This window comes from Mytilinidion resinicola (assembly GCF_010093595.1).
Source record: "Mytilinidion resinicola strain CBS 304.34 unplaced genomic scaffold BDZ99scaffold_13, whole genome shotgun sequence".
Lineage (NCBI taxonomy): Eukaryota > Fungi > Ascomycota > Dothideomycetes > Mytilinidiales > Mytilinidiaceae > Mytilinidion > Mytilinidion resinicola.
The window spans coordinates 72,712-90,751 of record NW_022985449.1 but is presented as its reverse complement, the minus strand read 5'-3'; the positions used below and the strand labels follow the sequence as shown (position 1 = coordinate 90,751).

The following is an 18,040-nucleotide window of genomic DNA, read 5'->3' as shown; positions in this document are numbered from 1 at the left end:
TGTAATATGAACCCACGGGAACAGCCACATGCACCATGCACCATGCACCCCCCATCCTACGCACAATTCCAACCTAACCCACAGCCCCCATGCAACCGTCATCATCACATACAATCATGCATACATCAGCGCCTTCAAGCACCCACTCTCGTTCCTTGAGCTCTTGCCCTACTCGCACCCGCACCCCTACCCGGATTCCGTACAGCGCCCGGCCTCGCGAGGGTGTACTTCGCAAACGCCCTCGCAAGCGCCTTCTTACAGCTATTCTTCTGTGATCCCACAAACGAATCAACCGCAACCGCAATAGCACGGTCGATGTCGATCGAAGAGCAATACTCGGAAAGACGCATCTTAGAGAAAGCCTCGCTGATACGCATGATGGCTTCAAGATGACGGACCTGAACAATAAGATTAGCAACCACACAGAACCTCAAGAAAGAGGATATTAGGGGTATTCGTGACTTACGGTAATGGGATAAGCTCCAGTAGCCAAACTCTCCTTCCTCATATCCGCAAACAACTTCGCCACCTTATCCTGGTCGATCTGGTACAGCTTTGGCCTGCACTTCTCGCGGGCGTAGAGGATGTACTTCCGCAGCAGCTCCTGCGGGATCTCGCCCTCCTGCTTCGGCATTAGCTCGCTGTCGTCGCCTTCGTCGATGTCCATGGTTTCGCGCTCTGGGATTGTAGTAGGCGCCTCGTTGCCAGCTCCTGAGATCGGATGCGCGCGGCCGTGGGAATTCACGACGAATTTTGCGAGGCGCTCGTCTTCGCGCGGATCTACGGTGTCACGGACAACGACCAAGATGTCGAAACGAGACAAGATGGGTTCGGTAAGCTCCACATTCTGGGAGAACGGGATGGTGGAGTTATAACGGCCGCCGATGGGATTCGCTGCGGCTACGATGGCGCAGCGGGCCTGGAGCGTGGTCACGATACCTGCTTTTGAGATGGAAATGGTCTGTTGTTCCATAGCCTCGTGAATGGAAGTTCGGTCCTGGTCGTTCATTTTGTCGAATTCGTCGATGAGACAGGTACCCTTGTCAGCTAGGACGAGCGCACCGCCTTCGAGCGTCCATTCGCTAGTCATTGGATCCCGACGGACGGATGCGGTGAGACCGACGGCTGAGGCACCTTGACCAGTGGCGAAGACGGCGCGGTGAGCCGTCTTTTCGACGTACTTCAGAACTTGTGATTTGGCGGTTCCTGGGTCACCGAGAAGCAGGATGTTGATATCACCACGGATGGCCATCCTTCCGGGAGCCTCTTTGCTGACGCCTCCGAAAAGCGAAAGGGCAATAGCAGTCTTGATATCAGTATGGCCGTAAATACTTGGGGCGATGGAGTTGATGATCTTGTCAACGATTTTGGGGTCTTTGGAAAGTTGACGGATCTCGCGCTCATCTTCTTCTGTAAGACGGAAACCGGCAAGCTGATCGTGCGATTTAACTACGTAGTTTGCTTCGAGGATAGTCGCAAACACAGGGAAACCGTTCTTGTTGTTCAGTTGTGCGTCGTAGTTGTTGCGGTAGATACCTGTTACCTCGACCTCCTCTCCTGGCTTTGCAGAGTCTATTAGATCCCAGAGCAGAATGACTTCACGGTGGCGTGGTAGACGACCGGCTGGAACAGTACCGGGGGACTCTTGAAGAGTCAGCTTTTGGAAGTTGCGGTAGAGTGTCTTCTCCGAATTGAGCGTGAACGGGCCACGAGATTGGCAGTTCTGGCAAAAAGAGATCTTGACTTCCACGTTGGACTCCTGGTGGAAGGGACCTAGAGTGATACCGCACTTCCCGCAATCGAATTTGATCTCTTTGAGCTGTGGGAAGACTCCACTACGGCGCGTGACGACCCCACTAACCCGCACCAGGCAGTTTAGATGTGTTTGACGCAGTTGGCGTAGCGTGTATGGATACGGGAGATCGGTGATTCGAACGTGGATTTCCGAATGTATACGCTGGTAGTCCGGATAATGAATCATGACAACGTCCATCGCCACCTGGTCGAAGATCTGTAGGATCTCAGAAGGAGAGTTGGCCAAGAAGTACGCCAGCGCAGCCTTGGATGAAGCAAGATGATCGAATGAGACTTCAAGAGATTCCGCGTTGATCTCGCCGAGCGTTCGGACTCGTGTACCGTAGACGGAAGTCATGTTTTCGTCCGTATATTCAGTCAGGAATGCTCTGAACTCCCTCGCAATGGTTCGGTGCACTGCGGGCTGAGCAACCCAGTCGGTGACACTTGAAGCCTTGACGTCTTGCAGTTGCTCCAGGCTTAGCTCCTCGTTCATAATATCTTGGTCCATGTCCAGATCGTCCTGGTCTTCGTCATAACGGCGTCTGTGCCTGCGAGGCTGTTTGGCAAGTCCAGCAATGCCATCTTCATCCTCGTCGGGCATGAAGGCCGCGGGCATACCGCGCTGGCGCCTGAGCTCTCGGTCACGGCGGTCCAAACGCCTCTCGAGCTCAGCACGCTGGGCAGCATCGAGCCCCTCATACTCTTCATCGTCAATGTCAATGTCTTCGTAGTCGTCGGGCTCGCGTTCGCGCTCATCTCGGTCGAAGTTGTTCCCGAATAGATTGATGCCCTCCTCTTCTTCAGCATTCTCGTCCATTTCGTCAAGGAAGTCACCGATGAGGTCCTCGTCGTCATCAATGCGGTTGTCTTCCTCGATATCGTCATCGTCCATCAAAGGGAGGGGCGGAGACGAGGCGATTGCTAAGAAAACTCAGCGGCTGGAACAGGTCCTTCAATTCGAAATACTTACGACTGGAAGGCGGATGCGCGTTGGAGGATGGGAGGTCATCCGGTTCCCTGGATCGCTTTCGGCCACTGGCTCCGGCCCGAGCACCACGGTTTGCGGACGACATACTTGGTCGTAGCGGAGAACTTGAGAGGGTCAGGAAAGGTAGAACAGTCGCGAGAAAGCGGGCGCTTGTGCTGTAGAGGATTCCGAGGGACGAAGGAGCACAAACCTCATCTGGCCTCAATGAAGGGAGTGTTGGGGCAAGTCTTCTTGGAGTAGTCTATGGTGAGCTGGGGGGAAGCAGTTGGGGTGAATGCAAGTGATTGCGGGAGGGTAGAGAGGGGAGGGGGCTCGGAAACGCGTTCGACGCGGAAGAAACGCGAAAAGCCGCGCGGGGCAGAGAAAAAGTGGCACTCTTAGATTAAACAAACCGCGCGGTGAGTGCGCACACCTGTGTGCCACTGCTGGGGTTGCTTCCATGGATTCTCAGAAACCTGAGCATGGCGGAAGCTCTTCACCTTGGGCGATTACAAAAGTCGTTGACGCGGTCCAAGCAGTGGCCGACAGGTGTAGACAGGAGATGACTTTCTGAGTGTGCCACTTGTTTGTAGGCCAGCAGGCCAGCTATACAAGGGGTAAAAACCACTTACACCTTGATCGGGCCTAGGGCCGTCATCGCGGACTGGAGAATAACACGGCGACTGGAAAGCTTCACAGCAACAACACCACCAACTCAACCTCTATCCTGCCTTTTTCTGTTCTGTGTGCCGTTTGCCTCATTTCTTCATCTGAAATTGCCGCGCATTCATTGGCACTTCACAACGCTGCCATGGCCGAAGTCACCACCACCTACCGAAGTGAAGCAGCTCACCCGCCAGCGCCCGTCTCTCGTTCCAACAGCTTTTCGCAGCATTCTGAAAGCTCGCAGACTGCTGCCGAGTGAGTTAAAGAGTCCTACATAGCACGGGCGTATCTAATTGCAACTCCCAGGTTCATCAGCAGCCAACTCCAACTCGAGGCCGACGCGCGTGAGGCCCTCCCATATGTTCGTCTACAACCCGTTTCAAGGCGCGCATATATCTGACATGATACATAGCAATTCGACACATGCACAAAACCACTCGGTGCCTTGCGACAAGCTCTATACGCCTGTCTGACTTGCAACCCCCCACCCGCCTCGCCGGCACAGCAGTACACTCCAGCCGGCGTCTGCTACTCGTGCTCTATCTCCTGCCACTGCGACCATACCCTCGTTGAGCTCTTTGGAAAGCGCAACTTCGAATGCGATTGCGGCACGACGCGCATTCCGGATACTTCGCCATGCTCGCTCCGATTGAATGAAGACACCGGGACCAAGGGAGGAGTGCACTCAGAAAAGCCGGCGCAAGACAACAAGTACAATCAGAACTTTAGGAACAGGTTCTGCGGCTGCGAGCAGGACTATGACGCCCATCAGGAGAAAGGGACCATGTTTCAGTGCTTAGGGCTGGGAACTGTGGAAGAGGGGGGATGTGGCGAGGACTGGTGGCATCCTGAGTGCGTCGTTGGACTCGACCGCGACGCGTACCTGAAGAGCATCGAGGAGTTGAAGTCCGTGAAGACAGACGCTGCCGTACAAGCACCCCAGAACGGCATCTCCGTGGCCATGGATGTCATCTTGGAAGAGGAGCCAGCCAACGGAACAACAGAAGCTCATGTCCCTGCGGTCCAGACCAGTGTCACAGGCGGCGTTGACGGCAATGATCTTTCCGCGAACGGTGGAGATGAAGCGGTTGAAGACGATGACCCGCCTTTGCCCCCAGGATTCCCTAAGGAAGACGACTTCGAAACTTTCATCTGCTACAAGTGTGTTGAAGCCTTCCCTTGGATCCGGAGATATGCGGGCACTCCGGGCTTCCTCCCAGCTGTCTACTTCAAACCAGAGAACAGCATCGACGCCGCCGCAGAGAACAGCACGGCCATTGAAGTACCATCTATGATCTCAGAGCCCGCCTCAAAGAAGCGCAAAGCCTCTGATGAAGAGCCCGAGGACTCAGCAGACCCATCCATGGCCCCTCCAAAACGCCAAAAGAGTGAAGCCCCCCTCACAGAACCCACCCCCATAACAACCACCCTCCCACTCACCCCCAAGAAACCCACCACGACATCATCATGCCACTTCGAAACTCTCCCGCCCGCCCCAGAAGCTCGTTTCTCCCTCTTCATGCTCCCCGACTTCCGCGACCACCTCTGCCGCTGCCCCTCCTGCTTTCCCCTCCTAACACCGCACCCGCAACTCCTCGAAGAAGAAGAAATATACGAGCCGCCCATCTCTGAGGACGGGGATAACGAGGGCGGCGCGAGTGTGGGGACGGGGAGTATACTGGACCGAGGCGAAGCGGTGTTCAACAATATGGATCGTGTGAAGGCTATTGGTATGTTCATGCGCCCTCAAGCGTGTAATCTTTTCCGAAATAAGTTGCTAATCTGGTGAGCAGAGGGCGCGATGGTCTACGCTCATCTCAAAGACAAAGTCAGAGCCTTCCTCCAGCCGTTTGCGGAGAGCGGCCAGGCTGTCGGTGCTGAGGATATCAAGGCCTATTTTGAGAAGCTGAGGGGTGACGCAGATGGGATCAAGGATGCAGCGGGTGGCGCGTCGGGTTCTGGGAGAAAGCGAGACGGAGAAGATGGGGCTGGCGAGGGCGAGGGGAGTGGGAGAAAGGAGCAGAGCGGGTACTAGGCGCGAGAAGGTGATGGAAACTTTGGGTAGCTGTAAGTCTAGGTTGGACATTCTGATGGGTAGGTTCAATACAATCTGTGCGAAAAGTACTACCTCTACTCCGTCTCTCGAAAGTCACCCGCGCAGTTGATTTTGTCGAGAACTGTAACAAAATGACCCAAGTCGTCCTGGGAGGGAGTTTGCTGCGTGACCTACGCCGCGTATTGCATTACCCTCAAGAAAAATACCCACGCAGTTGGTTTCTGCATGCACAAACTTCTAATAAAACAACCCAAGTTGTCACGCTGGGCATGCAAAAAGTGGCACAATGGTCAAGTATAGCCCGTGTGTACACCTGTCTGCCATTGCCTGAAGTATCTCAAAAAGTTTCCACATAGTCCAAAGTGAAGGGCTTTTATCTCGTTCCAATTCCCGAAAATTCTCTAAGGCACCCAAGCAGCGGCAGACAGATGTACATGAGACAGCTTGTTCTGGAATTAGTGTGCCGCCTTTTCCATGCCCCGCGTGGTTGTCTCGAGGGATTTATAATACTCTGGCTACATGGCCTAACTGGATTTACGGGAAGCCTACCAAAAGATAATTTCTCGCCGTTCATTCTGTAAATACTGGTAAAAAGACGGGGCAATGCGTGCAAGCCTGTAGGCACCCCAGAGGCCCCTTTCGCGTCCAGAAATGTGAGGCTTATTGAAGCCTACTGTACTTTATGAGGCAAACATAGAGCGCGTAGGTCACGCCAACGGTATCAGCAACACTTCCACAAAGACCAAAAGTAGATAGTCAAACAAATCAGAATTCGCTACAAATCCAGCGCTCAAACGCGCCCGAAGCCCAAATTACGCCGAAGAACCTCCCATACTGTACAGCACAGCCACATCGCCCCAACTCCATCCCCCTTCACCTTCCTACAACCTCTGCGTCTTCTCCCCCCTCTCAAAAAAATCCAACGTTAGCGCCGCCAGAAACCCGGGGATCTCCTTCTTTCCCTCAACCCAAAACGCAATCTGATCGCGGATCTCGCTCGCAAACGCGCTCTGCGGGCCTCCGCTGACCTTCATAGTCCCGTTTTCCCCATCGAACACAATGCTGTTCTCCCCCGTCTCCTCGTCCCCGGGGTAGAACATGGAGGTCACCCGCACCCGCCCGTTGGGCATGAAGTCCATCTTCCAGCCGAGCACTGACGCCACGGCTTCCCGGAACTCCTGCGACTTGGCGCTCCAGATCTGCTTGAGCCGCTTGATGCGCTTCTCGCGCTCCGCGACGGTGTGCTGTAGCTCGATGATCTCGTCCTGAGACGCGTGCAGCGTGGCGAGGGGGACGGAGTCGGGGGGTGGAGTGGCGCCCTCGAGGCGGGCGAGGAGAGCGGCGTTGGCGGCGCGGAGGGTGGTGACGGTGCTGAGTTTGAGGGCTTCGGCGTCGGCGGTGGGGTTGGAGCGGAGCTCAAGGATCCGAGTCCGTGAGCTGGCTTTTAGGGACTTGAGTTGGCTTGTTTGTGCTTTGAGTTCGGACTCGAGCACTGTGATGCGCTTGGCGAGCTGGGTGGCTTCGTCTTGGAGCTGACGGTTCTTGCGGCGGAGCTCGCCCAGGCGCTCGTCGTCGTCGGCGTCGAGGGCGCGCTTTTGGCCTGCGCCTGCGGCGATGGAGAGGGGAGAGCGGGGGACGGCTTCGGCGGCGGAGAGCTCGTTTTGGAGGGTTTGGGATTCTTTGCGGTAATCGTCGACGAGGGATTCGAGTTCTTGGATTCGGTGGGTCTTCTGGGCGTCGTAGTTTTCGGGTTGCATTTCGCTTTCTTCGATGTCGAACGTCTTTAGTTGGGCGCGGAGGTACTCGACTTCTTTTGTGGCGAGGGCTTTTTGGCGCTCGAGTCGCGCGCGGACTTTGTTATCTGGTGCGCCGCCTGATGAGCGTAGTTTCTGGACCTCTTCTAATAGCTTGGCTTTTTGCTCTTCCAATGCTCTGATGTTCTCGTCTTTGACGCTCAGTTCGGGCTGGATTGCACCCAGTCGCTCCATCAATGAAGCTGTCTCGACTCGTTCCCGAATAAAGGCCTTGGCGAGATCCTCCGGGGTGTCGAATTGTAGCTCTCCCTGTGTAGACGACATGTTCTCGAGATAGGATGTCCACGACTGCCTCTCGTCTTCCAGGACCTGCCTCTTCACCTCCGACTCGCTCAATTCTCGGCGAAGGTCGTTCATCATGTGGACCTTACCCTCCAGCGTCCGCTTCTCCTCCTCCACAAGCTCGATACTCTTGTGGATTTTCCGGTACTGTTTCAGCTCGGCGTGCTGCTCCCGATTCGTAGCCTCAAGTTTCTTGATGTGCGCCACCTGCTCCGAAAGCTCCCTCTTAATCACAGCCAAAGTATCCACATCCCCCGATTGCGCCTTCAGCCTCAAAATCTCGGCCTCCAGCTCGCCCACCTCGTCCTCGCGTGTGGACAGCCTCTGCTGTGCTGTTTGAAGCGCCGCAACCTTCGCATCCAGATCCGCCCTCAACTCCTCCACCGTCGACTTAAGCGTCTTGTACTGTGTCTCCAGCCCGTCATATTTATGCTTATTACTCCGTGCAATCGACGACAGCTCCGCCTGCGCCTCATCCACCTCCTCCTGCAAATCCTGGCTCTTCTCCTGCGCCGCGCGCACCTTTCGCTCGAGCTCTTTCTTCTCATTCGCGTTCCGATCCTGCGCCTCCTGGTGTTCGCGCATCATACTCGTGTACTTGGCGGTCGTGGCATTGTTCGAGGCCTCGGCGGCCTGCGCGCGGCGAAAGTCCTCCTCGGCCTTGGTCTGCGCTTCCCGCAGCTCCTGCTGGTGGTGCAGGGCCGCCATCTCGCGCTCTTGCTTGATCGTGTCGAGCTCATATTGGAGGGTGTTTAGTTGCGCGCGGAGGTCTTCGTTTCCGAGGTCTGCATGCGTGTCAATGGCATTCGTGCGTATGGGTGCTGGGTTGACTGACCTGGGCGTGAAATGTGAGAGGTCCGAAGGGTTTCAGCTCCTCGGAAAGGCACTCGCGGCGGAGACGAGGCGCCCGTTAGGAAGTCATATGTGGGCACGCTTTGGTTGCGCGCCGCCATGGTGAAGGGCGGTGTTGATTGATGCGAGGTGGTGGAGGTCGCGCGGCTTGTGGTAATTCGGTTGTCGTGAGAGCAATTTGAGAATAGTTCACGCCATTCCAGTGAGTCCTAGTTCATGGCCCCATCTCCGGGTGAGATCCGGCGTTGCGCAACATTTGGTTTGTTGTTGTTGGTGAATGAGGATGTTGTGAATGAGCTGCATTCAGTTTAGCCAGAGCTTGTCCGTGCTGCACGTGACTAGTCCTCCTTCTCGAAATGTGGCGCTTTAATGCTAGAACAAGCTGTCTCGTGTGTACACCTGTCTGCCACTGCTTGGGTTGCTTCAATGCATTTTCAGGAATCCGAACGAGATAGAAGCTCTTCACCTTAGGCTACGTGGAGACTTGCCGAAGTACTTAAGCAGTGGCAGATGGGGAGAGTACTTGAAGAGTACTTGATTAGTGTGCCACTTCTTTCATGCCAGCTGTGGTACTGTACTCACCCAGCACCACAACCTCGATCCCTTCATCGCGCCTCTGTACCTTTCTTTAATCAGAACATCACCGGCAAGCCCAACATGTCCCGTTTGAGAAGATTCGCGACCTCGAATCTGCTGCTCCAATGCCGCAGAGTCCTCGTCGCTTCTTCCAGCCTGGACTGCCCTCATTGTCTCATTCGCCATAGCCATCGCCATCGCAAGAAAGCCGACAGCCACCAGAGCATCCCCACGTGTTCAGCCTTCATGTCCCCCGCAGCTTATAGCCCCCTCGTTGCCGCATGAAAGAACCTATCACTATGCAGAGCAGTCAGGTCTTAAAATAGGTCTTTTTGGGATGAAAACGCCCGCAGATACGATGCAGCATCACAGCCTTCCTGCAGGCTTATCGGCATCAAGGCCGATCCTCATCCTGGAAGCTTCCCCTCTCATGCATGAGCTCTCTCCTTCTTTAGTTTTGCGTTTACTTCGTGCTTCGTGTATGACATTGAACAGCGTCGCCCTATGTGTTCGATCTAAATCATACGTTTATAGTGTCTTCTACTCTTACTCCTACCTCGTCTTGATAGCCTCATCTAGTATGGAAAGTCTTATGAATGCTAGCCTCGCCTCGTGTTCATCGATTACTTCTGCTTCTTCGGTTTCTTCGGTAGAGGAAAGCTACGAGTTCCCCGATTCCCGAGAGTCACATCATGAGCAGCCTCAAGCTTCCACTGCGGATTCATCGTCGTGCACGTTAACAAGCGACGGGGGTTCGCCTCGGGAACCTGATCGGCGCAATCCGTCCCACGAAGATGCAGAGGAACGACAGACTTCGGCAGCAGAAAAATCGACCTTAATATCGACCACGAGCACTATAAAGCCTAAGGCAAAAAGGAGCTTATCTGTTTGGCAGCGAACAAAACAACGGTGGCATCACGGTTTCGTCGCAGAGATCTGCAGCTGCGTTATTGCTATTTTTTCGCTGATGCTTATCAGCTTGACTCTTCGCATGAACCAACAAAAGCCTCTACATCGTTGGCCACTTCACATTTCAATAAACGCGCTTATTTCTATCTTGACTGGCCTCCTAAAAGCCGCCGTTTCTCTCCCAATAACTGAAGGTAAATACCATGCATGGGTACTACGTCTATTATCGATAATTCTAACAGAGAAGTAAAGGTATCAGCCAGTTAAAATGGCAATGGTTTGGCGAACGCCCACAAGATCTCATTGATCTTGAGCATTTTGATTTAGCTAGTCGGGACGCCTGGGGCTCTTTCCGGTTCATCTTTAAAATGGATACCACAGAATTAGTCTACTCCTGGCATCGCCCTTGGCGAGTTCTATTGTTTCCATTTGAATGGCAGAGGCAGTAAGTAGCGTTACAGCGGTTGGCATGTTAAACGGACACGTTTCTAATCAGCAGCAGGAACTTTCGGAAATACTTTGCAAAATTCGCCGCTCTCCTTGCCGTTCTTGCATTCATAACCGACCCATTTACGCAACAAATGGTGGAATTTGTCGACTGTTATCGTATTTTCGCCTCTGATCGTAATAGCACCACACTGCGCGGCGCGATCTCTAGAGCTAATACATACACGGCGTATGGGGATCAACTACAAACAGGCAAGATTGAGATTGATGGTCCTATGGCCTTTGCAATCACCACGGGTCTAGTCAACCCACCCATCGATGCATCCTCTCTTGTGCAAGCTGAATGCACATCTGGAAATTGTACATTTGGCCTCTTTCAAACACTTGGGATTTGCCATTCCTGTCAAGATGTATCGGCGATGATACAGTCACAACATGACACGGGATCCGACTACAACTACACATTGTCTGATTTATCTTCGGATAGTCGTTTCATAGAGGTCGGGCGGGGGATATCACTGCAGACAAGTGTGTCCCGCGGCGACAACTCCACAATTCTCCAGGTTGTAGTCCTACAAATACCCCTGACGGAAAGCCCTTTCGCCGTCGACTGCCGTATCACTCCGTGCGTGAAGACATACAACTCTTCGATGACAAATACCGTATTGAACGAAACTGTGTTATCTACAGCACCCATGGGAGCCAACGCGATAGCAGATACGTTCGACCCATCATTCATGTCCTACCTGCTCGCAACCACGCAAACGCTACGAAACGGCCAACGGGAGAACTGCACTCCTGTTCCTGCCATGCTGTTCAATACAACAGATACCTACGATGTAATAAACTCCGAGTTCGTAGTTGTCTCGACTGCGAATATTGATGCGGCTCCGAATCGGATTCTAGTAGTCGACAATGGTACGCTGTGGCCTAAAGAGTGCGTTTGGCAGTTTGGCTTATATTCCGACCGCGCCATCCGCGATCAGCTTATTGCGGATTTCGACAACCTAACGATTCAACAGGGAGGAGGTACAACCGGAATAGGGCTGTTGAACGCTAGGAAGCTATGGGAGAATGGGTATGCAAACTTCTCCTCTGTGAATCAGATCATGAGCGATCTCACGGATACCATGACCTCGACCATTAGGCAGCGCGGAAATGAAGGGTCAGGGGGCTGGGCACCAGGCGATGTGACGGTCCGATTTACGTGTGTCCAGGTACGGTGGGCTTGGTTCTCTTTCCCGGCCGTGCTGGTCGGCTTAGCTACGGTATTCCTGGTCATCCTCATACTGCAGTCCCCTGGCGGCATGGCGGAAAGAACCTGGAAGTCGTCGAGCCTGGCCGTTCTGTTTTGCGCACTGGACGACGCTATGAAGATCGCGGGGAGGTTTGAGCTAACGAGAGAGGAGATGCTGCGACTTGCGAAGACTACGACGGCCCAGCTTGTACAAGATGAGGAGGGGAGAGCGAGGTTTCTTTGAGAGGTTGTGGATGCACTATTGGGGCCGCTATTCTAGAGGCCGGTTATGGAGGACTTGGGTGCGAGAAAGTGGGCACACCGTGTGCCATGGAGCTATGCAATCCTGAGCAAATATTGGCACCCTTCAGCAAGCCTGAGTATGCCGAGCTTGGCAGGATTCTAGATAGGACGCGCCTTGCCCGGACTGGCCCAGATTCGGATCACTTTCTTGGGAGATTCCTTGGTGAAAGCCATTCCGCAGCGACCTTCACCGGATTTCAGCCTCAAGGGCAACGGCGACTTCGTTTATAGATATGCTGCGCAAGAAATGCTTTCAGCTGAATCGTCTCGTGGAATCTGAGGCTTAAGACACGAGAAGAGTTCATCAACAAAGTTCATCAATGGTTGCGAGCTCGTGTCCAGTCGCGCTGTCGGGTCATATGATGTTTCATACGGTATAGTCGCAGGCGTAAGTTCTACCTGCATTCATTGAGTAGTCGCACGGAAAGCCACACGCTGATCTTGCTGCCTTCTTAGGGCAAGACCTGTCTCATGAAGATTTAGAGTAATTAAATGTTGGTACCACAGAATCTGCCACTTCAGCCGCACGATCAACAATTACGGAGATGGGGGGGACCGACGGCGTATTGAGCGCGCCATGGTGATGGTGAGAACTCAACTTCCAGATGCTAGATCGACTACTCTTTTATACATAAGCTTCCTGTCCATGTTTAAAATTGCATTCTATCTCTATTCATTTTTTTCTCCTAGTCATTCGCTTGAGCATCAGTGCCAAGATGCTATCAATGCAAGCCACTCGTTTAGGGTCAATTTTACTCTCCTTGGCTCATTTCTCCTCCACCTTCAACCCTTCGTGGTCGCTGGTGCTAGGCCACCCTTTGCCTGGCTACGATTGGCTCAAGGGAGTAGATGGGCAGAACTATGTCAGCGAATATGGTAGACCGCACGAAGGCATTTCTGCTGCTGCTATCATGAGCAGGTATCCCGTCTACTTTGACCTGAAGAAATCCACCAAATCCATGGACGATGCGAGGAAGGCCATCACCGATGGATCCATGGCTGTGGATGATCACAACGACTATCTGGAGGAAGCTGAAAAACCACACTGTCATTTCGACGACGAGTCCTTTGAGGCAGGCAACGAACGTCTGGTAGCAAAAAAGCAGGAAGTCATCGTCTATCTCAAAGCCGGAAACCTCATAGCCACGCGAGAGCATGGCAGAGTGCTACATACCCTCCAAGACTTCTGTTCGCAGTCCAACTGGGTCGAACTAGGAAACACCGATACTATCAATGAAGCAATTGGGCTTCCGTTGAAAGGGGGAGAGTTCGGAATTCCTCTCGCGGGTGACCTCGAAACGTGCCAGAACTGTACATACGATACCTTGTTCAAGACGAACACTGCGGAACAAACCGAGAAGGCGGACAAATGCAGAGCTAAGGTGGTTGCTCACGACCCCATGTCGCAACCAAGTAAGAAGAAGACAGCGGTGTGCATGATCGTCGCTCCCGCTGTTAAGAATCCCGAATGCAGAGCGAACCTTCTTGACTCATTCGCCAGCGGCGGAGGATATCTCACAACCGGATACTTTGGCTCCAACGAAGCTATACACACTCACAAACCACGAGGCAAATGTAGCCATGGAGGTCCATTCGACAGAGACGCTTTTGGCCTTGAAGGGATATGCAAGGACACCAGCTCGTCATTCTACAGTCCGCATTGGTTCAACCATAAGATCGCCGCAAACCTAGCTGAAAAGGCAACGGACAAGTATCTCGATGAGCTAGCAGACGACATGTGTGGCAACACGGAACGGAAGGTTTGCGCACTACTTCGGTTACTATACGGCCTTGGGCCAACTCTCGCCTTTGTGATCGACACTACTAGAAGTATGGGCAGCGTCATCGCTGGTGTCCGTAATGCTACTATCAAGATCGTCAACGACCGAAGAGGCACTCTCGACGCACCCAGTGTTTTTGTACTTGCTCCGTTCAATGACCCCTTCGTCCCCGTTGCCAACTTTTTCGATGATGCAGATCAATTCATTGCAGCAATCTCAGCTCTTGGGGCAGTGGCGGTGACGATTGCCCAGAGCTAGCGATGGGCGGGCTCATGAACGCTATTCAAAGAATGCCAGGAAGTGGCCAAATGTTCCTGTGGACAGATGCTGCTGCAAAAGACGCCGACACGGCACCTGGTGTGGCAAAGATGGCCAGCGACAAGAGCACTCAGATTACAGTCTTCCAGTTCATTAGCGAGTGCTCGACCCCAGAAGGATTTGATCTCGTCACGGCACAGACGGGTGGTCGCTTAGTCAACTTCCTCAGTACAGCTGATGCAGGGAGGACGGCAGATCTCGCGACGGCAATCATTCAGGAGAACATTGTCCAAATTCTAACGGCTCACCACCCTGCGTCGGCCCCGGCGCTGAAGAGGGAAGCAGCTCGATTGCTGACGCATAGCTTTCCGGTTGACTCTGAAGCTGAGAGCATCACTATTGCGATGAGCGGCGGTTCGACATTGAATCTTTCTGTGCCTGCTGGATCGGATTTCAAGCTTACAGATCCCGGAGTGTCATCCGTATCTATTGCCAATGGTGTTTTCATCACCGTTCTCAACCCCACAGCTGGCGAATGGACCGTAGAAGTTGAAGGTGATGAGGCGGTCGATTTGACCGTCTTCGTGAAAAGCGACCTACGAATGGCGATTTTTGAGCTCCTTGAATTTCGCGGCAGCAGACACATTGGCCTCTTCCCTCTCGCAGACACTCCGACTAGGGCATCTTCAATCATCTCGCGCGCTGTGATCTCCGGAGACTACAAATCTGCCGGTATTGAGGTACGCTCATTGACTGGGGATGTACTTAACATCGTGGACGTCCACGCTGGTTCGGGAGAGGACGAATATCATGTTCCCAAGAATTATCTTTTCGGCTTCATAACGATTCCAGCCGTGCCCTTCAATGTCTATCTCACTGGAGAAGACGTATCCGGCGCCGCTTATCAACGAGTTCTCCCTGGAATACTGACCAGTATCCCTGTGTCGAATTCAACCAACATGACACTGCCACCCGATGATAGTGAAACGAGCACTAGCAGCTATATTTTCACCAATTTTACACTGCCAACTAGCTCTACCAGTACCAACAGTTACGCTTCCTTTACGAACTCGACGGGCGGTCTGACGCCTACACTGATCACTCCCTCCGCCAGTACGCGGTCTTATCACAACTCGTCCGGACTATATGTTACACCCACACCGATTTCTTCTTCGTGTGACAAAACCCAGCCCGCTCCCACCCATGAGTCTGCGGTGACAACTTTGACAAGGTATGAACTGCAGACTAACATACCGATACTTTATTGCTAACATCCGTTTACAGAACTGTTATCTACTACTCCTCGTGCCCGATTACTACTGGGGATAGCACATCATACTCGACTTCAACTGTCACTACCACGATCCACGTTCCATGTTATTCGGGCTGCCACGTGCCTCTCCCGGTAATCACGCCCCATTGTGGCGGAGAAAAGTGTATTTATGGAGGGACGTCTACGACCGTTGAGGGCACAAGCATAGCAGGCCTACCGGGTTGTTCTACCACCGCGGCCATCCAATGGACTGAATCTAATGCAGTCGCACTGTATCCTTCTGAGACCGTGTCCACGTTCCCGGCCTCCAACGTTTCGCCAGAGGCATTCTCGGCTTCTGAAATCTATGGACCGTGCCCTACCTGCGCCGGCGAAGTGCCCTCGCCTTTGACTTCGGATTCACTAGCTGTCCCCTCTGTATCAGCGCTTGAATCCCCGACATATCACATTTCACACAGCATGAATGGAACATCACCGACTGCAACATTATCGAGCCCGCTAGCGATATTTACTGGGGGCGCTCGTAATGTAGCAATGGATCAGAGCATCTTCTGGTTAATTGGCAGGGTGGCTCTGTTTCTTTAATCTTCCGAAAGGATGGCTTTGTTTCGCATATCTATCCGTTTTCGCCTTAAAATTTCTATGCTTCTTCCAAACCGAGTGTGTAATTAGTCATTAATTGCCGCTCTCATACAGATAGCGCCATATTTGGGAATGTTCTGCTCGTGATCTATTGTGGCTCGTCATAGATATTCGCACACTATTCTGCCACTGCTTGTGGTGTCTCGTAGTATTTTCAGAAATCCTGGTCGACACTTCTAATCTCTGCAGTGTGTACACTTCTCTACCGCTGTCTGGGGCGGCTTGATGAGTATATCAGTTGTTCAAAAGGCGGACTTCCGTCTGAACCGGCAGTATAAAATTACCATGAGACACCATAAACGGTGGCAGAGACGTGTGTGGCGAGACACAGCACCATGGTTGGGCTCCAACTTTAATTTTGTCGCCGCACAATACTACGTGTCTTTTTCCACCATTCATGCCCTCACAGGAGCCACTTCGACTAGCGCGTCTCTTCATGGTACTACACCGGCATCCAGGACTTGCTAGGAAGGTCAAGAGCCTACACTTCAATCTTTTCGATCACTTTGACTATAATTACCGCGCCGAAATCGCCACCGTCGAACGTGTCTTGTCGGACCTTGTGGAAGAGCTGAGCCTGCCACGGGAGACGAAGCTGGCTTGGCTGGAGGCATCAAATCCGCATACCGGAGAAACGAATTCTCAGATTGCGTATGAGGCCTTAGGTGCTGGCCTTTTGGCTTTGGTACCGAACGTGCGGAGACTCGAATTGGGTCTTTGCGGCGCAATACCGCTACTCTCTACACTTGCCTTGCTCCCCTCGAGACCAATTCTGTGATCATTGAAGGTGCTCGATATTTATGGCATTTCGGAAAGCCTTCTTTGCCTTCCTTCTCATTTCCAGTTACCTGCGCTGGACTCGAATGCATCACTCATGTCTCTCCCTTCCCTACAGAGGCTCGAGTTTGATTTCAATGGCTACTATAAGGGAAATCCGGGGCGGCATATACTCGGGAAGCGATACGATTCAAATGTCGCAGAAATTAGCATTCTGGGAGCGAATCATTATGCCTATTGTGAGCCTGACATCATCCGCTTCAAAGCGCTACAGCGCTTTTTTTTTGAGCCTGGATCGGGATGTCGGACATCTCGGAGATATCAGCCCTCAGATGGCTGTGGATGACCTGGCGATGAGCAGCAAGACACTGCAGCACATCACGATACATGTCTTTGCCGATACTCCGGCGTCATTCGCTCACTTCGAGTGTTTGCGCGTCCTCGATGTCGACAGCAGCTGTCTCATCAACTGGGTTGAAAACCCGCCTAACCGCGAGCTTGTAGGGCAAGCACTTGCGCAAAGACTGCCTAGGTCACTCGAGCAGTTATGGTTCCGACCCTGGAGTACATTTGTTCAACTTATCAACTACCCTACGATGCTTCTTGGCCCAATCGGGGACTCATTTGGTCTAAGTATTACTCTCTGAGTTCACCTTAGAGCTTGCGGGTGATCGCTTTCCCTATCTGCGGCGCATTCTTCTCGCACACATTCGCGAAAAAGATACCCCTCGGTACCGTTATCATAGGTGCGAAGAGCATTGTCGGCGGGAGATGGAGAGATTTGGGTTGATAGAAAGGTTTGAGGCAGCCGGAGTTCAGCTTCTCCCTTGATACGACATCTCTGCCTCTGACAACGACTTCTCCAAGGAAACGAGTATGCCTGTCGGAGGGGGACAGGCTAGAATAGATCGAATCACCACATTTTAGAACTCATTAGGCTACTAAGAAGTTGTTCCCATCGTAAAATTTGTCGGGCGTACAATTAGTTTGTGGCTTCATATATGCCAGACATGGAAGCTTGGAGAAAAGCCTATGATAATACATCGTGTTTTTGGCTGAAGATCTCACCTTCGGCCATTATTTTCCCCCTTCCGTAGCCTTTTCCTTGTAGACTTTGTGGTATCATCCTGGCAGTACTAGGACATAAGTTTGGGCACTACTGCTGTCACTACTTGGGGTGCCTCTTGGGGCTTTTGAGACTCTAAATACGATGTCAGGCCCGATGCAGTAGAAAGAAAGTTGCCTTTTGAACCACCGACTACCTGCTAGCTAGGCTAGAACTACTTCTCACAGTGGTGTCGAGCGAGCGGAGTTGGCGCCCGAGCAGTGGTATAATTATGTGCCTAATCTTATGACCTGATGGTGCATACAATGGTGCTTACTTCCCCGCTCATATCTCCCTA

At 52.8% G+C, this 18,040-nt stretch overlaps 6 protein-coding genes across 6 annotated transcripts; 5 read left to right on the top strand and 1 right to left on the bottom strand.

Annotated features, from left to right (window-relative positions):
• Positions 1-134: 134 nt before the first annotated feature.
• BDZ99DRAFT_478140 (MCM-domain-containing protein) lies at positions 135-2,614 on the bottom strand (the record flags this gene model as incomplete). The annotated part of the gene is made up of 2 exons (XM_033722155.1): positions 135-398; positions 467-2,614. 2 exons carry the CDS (start codon positions 2,612-2,614, stop codon positions 135-137), a joined length of 2,412 nt encoding a protein of 803 aa, XP_033574541.1.
• Positions 2,615-3,507: 893 nt separating this feature from the next.
• BDZ99DRAFT_419935 (uncharacterized protein) lies at positions 3,508-5,558 on the top strand. The gene is made up of 4 exons (XM_033716906.1): positions 3,508-3,685; positions 3,737-3,791; positions 3,843-5,160; positions 5,224-5,558. The coding sequence occupies exons 1-4, from the start codon at positions 3,576-3,578 to the stop codon at positions 5,463-5,465; spliced, it is 1,725 nt and encodes a 574-aa protein (XP_033574540.1). The 5' UTR covers positions 3,508-3,575; the 3' UTR covers positions 5,466-5,558.
• Positions 5,559-10,287: 4,729 nt separating this feature from the next.
• On the top strand, positions 10,288-11,847 carry BDZ99DRAFT_478137 (uncharacterized protein; the record flags this gene model as incomplete). The annotated part of the gene is made up of 2 exons (XM_033722154.1): positions 10,288-10,364; positions 10,422-11,847. The coding sequence occupies 2 exons, from the start codon at positions 10,288-10,290 to the stop codon at positions 11,845-11,847; spliced, it is 1,503 nt and encodes a 500-aa protein (XP_033574539.1).
• Positions 11,848-12,622: 775 nt separating this feature from the next.
• Positions 12,623-13,945, top strand: BDZ99DRAFT_572498 (uncharacterized protein; the record flags this gene model as incomplete). Its single annotated transcript, XM_033728204.1, has 1 exon — positions 12,623-13,945. One exon carries the CDS (start codon positions 12,623-12,625, stop codon positions 13,943-13,945), a length of 1,323 nt encoding a protein of 440 aa, XP_033574538.1.
• Positions 13,946-16,257: 2,312 nt separating this feature from the next.
• BDZ99DRAFT_522205 (uncharacterized protein) lies at positions 16,258-16,638 on the top strand (the record flags this gene model as incomplete). The annotated part of the gene is made up of 1 exon (XM_033725689.1): positions 16,258-16,638. One exon carries the CDS (start codon positions 16,258-16,260, stop codon positions 16,636-16,638), a length of 381 nt encoding a protein of 126 aa, XP_033574537.1.
• Positions 16,568-17,756, top strand: BDZ99DRAFT_60682 (uncharacterized protein). The gene has a single exon (XM_033728759.1). The coding sequence runs from the start codon at positions 16,661-16,663 to the stop codon at positions 17,282-17,284; it is 624 nt and encodes a 207-aa protein (XP_033574536.1). The 5' UTR covers positions 16,568-16,660; the 3' UTR covers positions 17,285-17,756.
• The last annotated feature ends 284 nt before the right edge of the window (positions 17,757-18,040 follow it).

Bases quoted from the DNA above. Each gene is read 5' to 3' on its own strand.
- BDZ99DRAFT_419935 (XM_033716906.1), top strand. From the start codon at position 3,576: ATGGCCGAAGTCACCACCACCTACCGAAGTGAAGCAGCTCACCCGCCA. The intron at 3,792-3,842 runs GTTCGTCTACAA...CATGATACATAG, and splicing joins CGCGTGAGGCCCTCCCATAT to CAATTCGACACATGCACAAA. The intron at 5,161-5,223 runs GTATGTTCATGC...TCTGGTGAGCAG, and splicing joins GGATCGTGTGAAGGCTATTG to AGGGCGCGATGGTCTACGCT.
- BDZ99DRAFT_60682 (XM_033728759.1), top strand. From the start codon at position 16,661: ATGGCATTTCGGAAAGCCTTCTTTGCCTTCCTTCTCATTTCCAGTTAC.